General features: G+C 38.6%; 2 protein-coding genes across 6 annotated transcripts; both read right to left on the bottom strand.

Moving 5' to 3' along the window:
• Positions 1 to 206: 206 nt before the first annotated feature.
• Positions 207 to 5,020, bottom strand: LOC110099883 (pentatricopeptide repeat-containing protein At1g06140, mitochondrial). 4 transcript variants are annotated; one of them, XM_028698435.1, is made up of 2 exons: positions 4,823 to 5,020; positions 207 to 4,706 (listed from the first exon to the last, which is right to left on the bottom strand). In XM_028698435.1, the coding sequence occupies exon 2, from the start codon at positions 4,634 to 4,636 to the stop codon at positions 2,741 to 2,743; it is 1,896 nt and encodes a 631-aa protein (XP_028554268.1). In that variant the 5' UTR covers positions 4,637 to 4,706; positions 4,823 to 5,020; the 3' UTR covers positions 207 to 2,740. The 4 variants fall into 4 exon arrangements, with proteins under 4 accessions (XP_028554268.1, XP_028554270.1, XP_028554269.1 ...); XM_028698437.1 differs by having other exon boundaries at positions 4,843 to 5,020; XM_028698436.1 differs by having other exon boundaries at positions 4,905 to 5,009.
• A 69-nt stretch (positions 5,021 to 5,089) lies between these two features.
• Positions 5,090 to 8,937, bottom strand: LOC110099882 (CDT1-like protein a, chloroplastic). 2 transcript variants are annotated; one of them, XM_028698442.1, is made up of 9 exons: positions 8,575 to 8,937; positions 7,668 to 7,787; positions 7,289 to 7,523; positions 6,708 to 7,154; positions 6,400 to 6,601; positions 6,216 to 6,306; positions 5,748 to 5,856; positions 5,298 to 5,611; positions 5,090 to 5,104 (listed from the first exon to the last, which is right to left on the bottom strand). In XM_028698442.1, exons 1-7 carry the CDS (start codon positions 8,874 to 8,876, stop codon positions 5,802 to 5,804), a joined length of 1,452 nt encoding a protein of 483 aa, XP_028554275.1. In that variant the 5' UTR covers positions 8,877 to 8,937; the 3' UTR covers positions 5,090 to 5,104; positions 5,298 to 5,611; positions 5,748 to 5,801. The 2 variants fall into 2 exon arrangements, with proteins under 2 accessions (XP_028554275.1, XP_028554274.1); XM_028698441.1 differs by lacking the exon at positions 5,090 to 5,104 and having other exon boundaries at positions 5,118 to 5,611.

Raw genomic sequence — 8,937 nt, 5'->3', positions numbered from 1 at the left:
CCAAAAAAAAAAAAACTTTCAAGCAAGCTTTCTTAAGGTCAACTAAAGAACAGAGCAAGTATTCTTTTTTTTTTATACTATATAATATCATACTTCAAAATAATCTTGAAAAAATTATATGTAAATGTATTCATCAAAAGGCCAATAATGAGTTATACTCTTGGTAGAGTAAACTAGTTTGATTACAAATAACTTGAATCAAGAAATGGTCTAATTACATTGCAAATAAGCCCAAATTTAGTGTACAGAGAAATATGAAAATATGTAAAAATCAATTCCATTAAATTGATGTATATGGTCTGTAAACAGATAAACTTTGGCCACAAACTCAGGAATTATTTTGATTTCAGACATAAATTTTTTTTAGAAAGCATGCTCGTGGCAATAAAACTTTGATGAAAGAAGAAAGCCTACACCTTTAGGAAAGCACATCAAATCAACAAAGGCAATAGAGATTTTTTTTTTTTATAATTTTTTTTATTGCTTCAGGTATCGGATTGCCTTCCACCTACAAATCTTTGCTTCTTTTTGTAATAATTATGATAAGGAATTAGTTCTGATAAGGATTAAGTTCTTCAATACCTGTCTGTGCTCAATCTTGGCCTCAATCGCATGCACAAGGCCCTTTCGTAGGTTGCTTCTGCTCTCTCTGTCTCTCAAGCTCCAATTGCAGGTAGTGTCGAAGGAAGATGATAATGGAAGAGCACTTTTCTTCTGCTCTCACGCACATCAGGATTAAGGAAGGACTGGAACTATAGATTATTTTTTTAGAAAAAAAATGGACCCCAACCCCTGCTGTCCATCAGCCAGATGGAAGACATGAATGCCACCAGCCGCCCCTTGCCTCCTCTCTCGAACAAATAGATAACTATGTCGTCCATGCCTTCCATCTGCACGCCCTGCACACTGCCTAGACTCAGTATCAAGATTGATCGGCGAGGGGGTCGGGGCTCATTCGATTGAGTGGAAGAGCTCGGGGCTGGGAATCGGCGGATTGATGGAACTGTCAGGTCGAAAGACTTGGAGCAGGTCGGAGGCGTAGACGTCGTGAGTGGCGGGGAACGCATGGAAGTTGAACTTCCCGATGCAGAAGCGGGCCAGAGAGGCAAAGGTCGGGAGACTGCCGCGAGCATGGAGAAGGTGAGTCCGAGATGGATGAGCTTGAGGAGGTCGACGTTGGCCTATAGCAAACATTGCAGGTGGGGCATTTTCGTCATTTATGCCCTTCGAAACCACGGAAAGCAACGACCAATAGCGGACCACATGAGGCATTCTTAGGGCGGGAAAAGTAACCACGGGACGCAAAAAAGTTTTACAATAGAGCATGAATTTGGCGCCCCAAACAATTCTTTGGTTACTTTACATAATGTGAAGCAAGAAAAACGTCGCCCCAAACGCACCCTAAGTTGTTCATCCAAAGTGAAATTCACTCAGCTAAGACAAACTATATATTGTTAGCATTATTGGCACTAAGGAATTCCTCTCACATGAAGCAAAAAAGGCCATTGGCGTCATGCCAATTTCTCCATATGGATAGGCAACATGTCTTGTCTTATCAAATCCCTCACATTATAACTCCCTTAAATTGTGTTAGTTATTATTTGCATCATGCATAAATATATCAAATATTTTTGAGATTAACAAAAACCCCTTTGAAAACCTCAGTTAACATTTATGGCATGACCTCACTTCCACTCCCAAATCCTAATCTGGCAGCACCTTCATTGCCTCCTCGAGTAGTTAGCAATTTCTTAAACTACCAAAATCTTTCCTTAAGCTCCAGTTCATATCATTTTCTAAAACCCCCAGCTTTGAACTATGTTCATGTAGGTGACACAAAAAAAAAAATGTTACAAAAACTACAAATAAAATAACCCTATAAGCTGTTCATGCAACATTAACATTTGGTACAAAAGATTTTCTGTTGCTGAATTTTTTTTCTTGGCAAAAATTTCATTTCTTGGACAAGCTCAAAGATTAAGTTTGATGAAGCTAGAAAAAAATGGCTATACCTCGGATATAAGGGAAAATTTTTCTAGTAAAAATGATCAATTTTCATTGAGGAAAAAATATTATAGCAATTCAAAATATACAGAGTTCTCAACAAATTTTTGTATCAAATTCTGATGAGAACCGAGAACAAAAAAAATTCTGAAAAAAGGCTTTGACATGAGTGCTCCAAGATCACTCTAAAAGGAAGAACTATAGGATTCCACCTCATGGCCAAAAGGTCTTATCCCAAAAAAATTTGATTCAACAAAAGCCAAAATCATCAAAGAAAAAAAATACTTGTGCTCAACCAATATGTAACTTCATCACCTATTACTCATGCAGCTTCATCGTGTACATGTTCAGCCTAGTTGGTAACTCCTCAGGCAACGTCATTGACCTCCTTGAGCAAAATTCGATGCGAACCTGCTGGCATGTCTCTTATGAGACCTCATCACCTGCTCCTCGAGCAGCTCCATCACCAAATTCTCATGAATTCCTGTCCTGTACTTCTGAGGCAGCTTTATCGCCTGATCTTCGTCTATTTTTCTCCTGCTTCTCTTGCAACATTAATGAATAGGCCTTACGCAGCCTCGTCACTTGCTCGTTAATCCTCCTAACCTTTGTCATTCTCCTCTTATTTCCAACCTCAAAAGATTCATAGAGAAATTCGTTCATTTGATCCTTCAAACTGATATTCTCCAACAACTGCACAGTGCAGAAAAATCCTGATACATACAGTATTCAGAACTCAAAAGGTTATTGCAAACTTCTGGGTGCAACCATAGACGATCTCTTCAATCACCTCATCCACATCATTCTCCCTAGATTGAAAATCTATAAAACTGATTTCTTTCATATGAATGCTAAGAACATTCCAAAGCCCTGCAATTCTTGAATCCCAGGATTTTGAAGTATCACAAACACCAAAAACGTAAACCTTTTTATCAACTTCAATTGAGCTGAAACCAAGGGTTTTCTGCAAGTCTCTCTCATTCATTTTTTCCCTTGTCTTCTTCACCATTTCCCACGTTTCCGATGCACCATATATGTTTGAGAGTAACACATGTGTATCGGACATGTCGTGATCCAAGGCAAAAAGCTTATTAGCCACTTGCTCTGCCAGTTCCCCGTGTTTATGGATCCTGCAAGCTCCCAAAAGTGCCCCCCAAACGCTAGCAGAAGGCTCAATGGGCATATTCTTGATTAATGTCTCAGCTTCTTCAATAAGCCCTGCACGGCCGAAGAGGTCAACCATACATGAATAGTGCTCATTTGTTGCAGATAAGCCATAGTCTCTGTTCATTGATTTAAAGCACTCAATCCCTTTTTGAACACTCCCTGAGTGACTTAAGGCAGACAGAAGTGACACAAATGTAACAGAATTCGGCATTTCATTCACCAACCTCATCTGATGGAATAGATCAAGCACTCTCGAGACCATACCATGCATTCCAAACCCTCCAATCATTGCGGTCCAAGTAAATATATTCCTCTGCTGCATTTGATCAAACACCTTGTATGCCATGTCAATGGATCCGCATTTAGCATACATATCTAATAAAGCAGTGTAAGCTACAATATCAAGCTCAATCCCATGCCTGAGGATATATCCATGAGTGCTCTTACCTTGCAGCAGGGAACCCAAGTGCGAGCAAGCTAGCAGGACACTAGAAAGTGTGACTGCGTTGGGTATTATAGATTCTTCTAACATTCCCTGGAATGTTAGAAGAGACTCATAACCTCTCCCACATTGAGCCAACCTTGCAACCATTGTACTCCATGATACAATATCCTTACACGGCAATTCACCGAACAGCTTATGAGCACATTCTATGAAGCCACTTTTCATGTACATATCAAGAAGCGAGGTCTGCAAATATACATTAGAAGCCATTAAAGCACTTTTGATGAAGAGGGCATGGATCGCACGACCTTGCTTAGCAGCAGCAAGATTTCCAAAAGCTCTAGCAAGACAAACTGCAGCGCAGGGATTTAATTGAACACGCAACTCTTTCATCTTATCAAAGCATTCGACAACCTCAAGATCCATCGAAGCTTTTGAATAGCCTTTCATCATAAGACCACAAATGGTTGGATTTAACAGCGGGGCTTGCTTAAATACCTTCTCAGCATCTTCCAAAGAACCCAGTTCGTGGTACATATTGATAAGCGAAGGGGATACGTACGTATTTGTTTCAAGACCGAATTTAATGGCTTCTGAATGAATGGATTTCCCTTCCTTCAGAGACAGCTTTGTGCAAGCCCGGATAATGAAGACCAAACTGTAGCTGTTTGTATTCTGGTTCTCAGCACGATAGAGTTGGTAGAGGGGTAAGATCTCAGAGAAGGTATTTGTGTTGAGGTACCCAGAGAGCATGGTGTTCCACGACTGGGGATTCTTACTAGGCATTTGATCAAACGCTTGCCTAGCATAATGGGAGTGGCCAGAAGCAAAGTACGAGTCGGCAAGCTTTGAGCCAAGCAAGTTGGAGAGGTGGATGCCATGAATGAGAATTTGGGCGTGCAGTTGTTGAAGGTGGCGAAGAGAGTTGCAGTGAGGGAAAAGAGAATGTAAATCCACTGATTTAGAAGCATCAATAGTGGGAAATAGTCTTCTCGTGCCCAAAGTCATTGACGCAATCATCTACGTTAGAAGGCTTTTAGCATTTAATTTTGGAATTTCAAGCTTCACGTTTATTCTTATAGCGTTCACCCTGCATTGATTAAATTTCACTGTTAGACGTAATGAATTCAACTAATGAAAAAATCTTTCTTTACTAACACCAAGAAAAGACCTAATCAGATCAAACAGACTGAATATTGTGCTTGCCCGAATAGCCAAGACTAAACTGTAGCTGTCTGATTGGTTCTCAACTCAATAGAGTTCGTAGAGGTGGAGGACATTAGAGAACCTCTTTGTGCTGAGGCAGCCCGAGCGCATGAGGTTCCATGGCTGAGGTTCCATGGTAGTGCTTGCCTGCCTTAATTGTGGTGGTCAAAAGATTATGATGTGTGTGTGAGTTTATTATAGTTGACCTAAATGTTCAAAATAAATAAATAAATAAATAAAAATCGTAGCCATCCAATCCATATTGATGGCCATGACTAATAACTGCATGTGGTAATCCAAATTTGATGAAAAACGCACAACCATGAGAAATAGCAAAATAACAGTCTACACGTATAAATGTAAAAAAAAAAACACGCGCACACAACCCTATCAATTAAAACACAACCTTGCTGGACTGATTATAAAATGCATTACCAGTAGAAACTACTACAAGAATAAAGTTAATAAAATCAACCTTGTTGTTGTTGCTGTTTTGGTAATTTGTTGTTTTCATTAGAAGCAAATTAACCAAGCCACTGCTGTGCCTGTCGTTCTCCCCCACCTCCAACGGAATGTCGTATGCTTATCTTTTCATGAGCGTATTTCTGCTGCAGCCACTCGAAAGCATTCATGTCAAGCTTGCCAATAACCGATTTTCCTTGCTTCCTTCTGATCTGCTGCTCTTTAATGGAGGTCCAAAGCTTTTCAATTGCGTCTCTTTGTCGCAACGTAAATCTGTCCATGTGGTCAAAAGCATGCTTTGCAAGAATATCGATCACAGTTTGACACCTGAGAAGAGAAAATTAATAGAATATAATATGTACTCATCAGGAAAGCTAGAATTATCCAAGTCTGTAAGGTTAAAGTGTAAAAAAAGGATAACAGTTACTTTCTGTAAAGCAGAGTTAAGAGCTAGAAAGGCGACCTCAACATTGGATAAGCACTCTGAATCAGCAAAATGTCACTAGGCGTTCTTTCACTAGGATAATGCAAGCCTCTGCCGAATCTCCTGGGAGCTTGACATTTTATTCACCCTGAATATAAGCACGATGAGTTAGAATAGCCATAGATGTCACTTATGCTTTGAACTTGTAAATAATAGTACAAAAGCTTAGAAAACTTATTTATGGTGTAAAAAATCCAGTTAAATTCCATATTTTGGAAACTCATTTCAGACTTCATTTGGTTGTTTGCTTGCATATGCATCTTAATTTCTAAACTAGTCCAACAAAATAATGGATCTAACAAATTTCAATTTTGTTTCAAATCATATTTTCTAACTTAACCAACCGTGTAAGCGTTCAATGAAGTTAATAACCAATCCCAATTATATTGATCTAAGATTTACAAATCATTACATGGAGCAGAAAAAAGAAGGATCTAACAAACGCACCGGTAGAGGATGTCCCCTGTAGCTGCTGCCTTTCGAAATATCCAGTCTGGAACCAATTCTTCCATTAACTCCAATTGTTCTTCAACTTCGTCTGAAACACACAAACACACACAAAACAATAAAACCTTAAGGTTTAAGGGGCCTTTTTTCAAAGAACAAAAAGACATTCTAACATAATTCTTACTTCTATCAATTACACTGCAGTTACATGAAAGAATCTTGTGAACAAGCTCTTGCTTTGTAATTACAAATCTGTTCCCAGACTGAAATATGAGGAGTACTAAATCAAAAAGTTTAGGCAAACTTTCAATTATCTTCTTTCGTGACCTTGCCCCAGCTACATCTGCATGCCTTTCCTCCATAGCATTTTTCTCCTTGTCCCTTATCTATAGACAAAAAATGTTATTTCAGGTCAATGAACCAAAACTGCATACAAACTTTGTTGATACTAAGATAATTCTTTGATTTATTAAAAGGATTAAATCGACTTACATCTTGTAGAAATGACTCTGGAAGAAAACCAAGCACATCATCTTCTACTGGTGAACTTTCAGACAAGTTATCTTCACCGCCTGACTGCACAATCTTCCTTGGAGTTGGAAATAATTTGGTCCGAGTTGCCTGTTTCACAAGTGCCTTCTGAGTATCATTAATTGACGATATGCGACTTCTTTTTGGTGTCTGAAGATTTGGTGTAGTGATCATCAGCCTTGCAGAAGATGCAATGTCCTTGACTGGAGTGGATTCTAAAGATTTTACTTCACTTGAAATGTTGTTTTGGGCACTAATCATTGAATCCTCTTCAATATGTTGGTCATGAATAACCAAAGGTCTTTTACCAGGATGGGCTACAGACAATGATCTATTGAATTCTGTCGACATGCTTGGGTTTGTACGACCAAAAGGATGTGGGAGTGTTTCTTCTGGAATGTCATCTTCCTGAAGACGAGGTAAACAAGCCCTCATCAATAAATAATCAAAAAAATGGCAACTCATAAAATAATGCTACCTCTGGATACTGGATGTTCACCAGAAAATAAGGAAGGAAACCAATTAAATCCATAGAACACTACCTCTGGATGTTCTCTAGCAAATTGGACAAGCCTATCTCTGAAAACCATTCTTAAGGCTGAATATGGACTCTCCCCTTTTAGTTCCAAGTTCCTTTCCACTGCATCCACTTGCAAAGAAACTTGAAGTTCTGGCTTCATGCAGCAAGTGGCCTCATCATGCAAAAGCACTTTTTTAATTGAAATTGCTTCAGGTAAGATATGTTTCATTTGTGCCAAATGCCTATAAGTAAATCTCCTGAAATAGCCATAACATGCAGATACAAGCAGATTAATTTGCAACCCTTAACTTCAAAGCTAATCCAAATCAATTTAATACCTATAACCTAGCTAACAAAAAAAAAGAAATTAAAAAAATATCAAAGTAGACAGAAATAAGTACCTCTCTGTTAAATGTTGTATGCTAGCACTGATGTTTGTAAATGTGGATAACGATCCTTTCAGCCTAAGTAATCGGACTGAACTGTCCAAACAATTGAAGAACTCTGCCAACATCTCATAACTGCATATAAAATAAGACCAAGTTCAGGACCAAATATTTGAAGAATTTATTAAGCAACAATGAAACCAAAAATATGATGAAAATTTTCGGCTGTGACAAAGCACCGCACGAGAATTCAAATATTTTATAGCCCTTGATCTTTATAAACTGATTGATCATAGAACCTAATTTTAAGAATAAAAGGATGCAGTGATGCTAATCCAAATATGTTAGCGTCGATGTTAAGACTCTTCTCCAACATTTGAATACCCATAAAAAAACCTAACAGAAACCTTAAATCCTTTCCAATGTAGTTTTCTATTTTTTTTTTTAACAATCCAGAAAAAAAAAACATAATTAATAGGTAAATAATAAAACAAGAACAATATGGAAAATCGAATTGCTTTGTCACCGTATTGATCCGACCAATTCATCATGCCAGAAGTAGGCAAATATCTATAATAAGTGGAACATAAACAAAGTCGTTGAAAAAAAAAAATTCAACTTGAGTTTTAACTTTGCAAAGTTATACAAAATAAAAAAGTAATGATTCAGATTTATTAGAGCAATAAATAAACATGTATTAAGTTTACTGTGTATCTTTATATTTAGCCAAATATGTTACAGCTTTTCCCAAACTCTATTTATTGGCTCCTGTACTAACTAGTAGGTAATAATGAAATACAATTTCCTTTTCTAAATTCCTTCCTGTCTTCTCGTTCTTGGCCATCTTCTTGGCATATGCTGGACCGTGAGATTCTTCTAGATTATCTTTAAAAAAAAAACAAGCAAGAACTCAAAAACTTACTTTTCTGAAAGCTTCGTTGTCTTTCTGGCGGCGGCTGAATCAGAAGACGACTGAGATTTGCGCTGCAGCTCGCCATCGGATCTGGGAACATCCGATGGATTGGCAGATTTGTTTCGGGTCATCTGCAATCCCATGGCGACTTTACGTTCACCACCAACTGAGAATGATAGCCTCCGTTTGCTGGCCCGCCGAGGCAGCTGCGCCGGCTTCTCCGGCGTGGCGATCCCATCCGACGCCGATACCTTGGATAACGAAACCTTGCGCTGAAGCGGGGAGTTCAACGGCATCTTCTTATTCTCCATGCCGCCGGAAAAACCAGATGTCTTCACAGATTATCTCCGGCTAGAAAGAACGGCGGAAGGC

Source organism: Dendrobium catenatum, unplaced genomic scaffold (assembly GCF_001605985.2).
Source record: "Dendrobium catenatum unplaced genomic scaffold, ASM160598v2 fragScaff_scaffold_1088, whole genome shotgun sequence".
NCBI classification, from domain to species: domain Eukaryota; kingdom Viridiplantae; phylum Streptophyta; class Magnoliopsida; order Asparagales; family Orchidaceae; genus Dendrobium; species Dendrobium catenatum.
The sequence above is the reverse complement of the archived record's forward strand: the minus strand, read 5'-3'. Positions and strand labels throughout refer to the sequence as shown.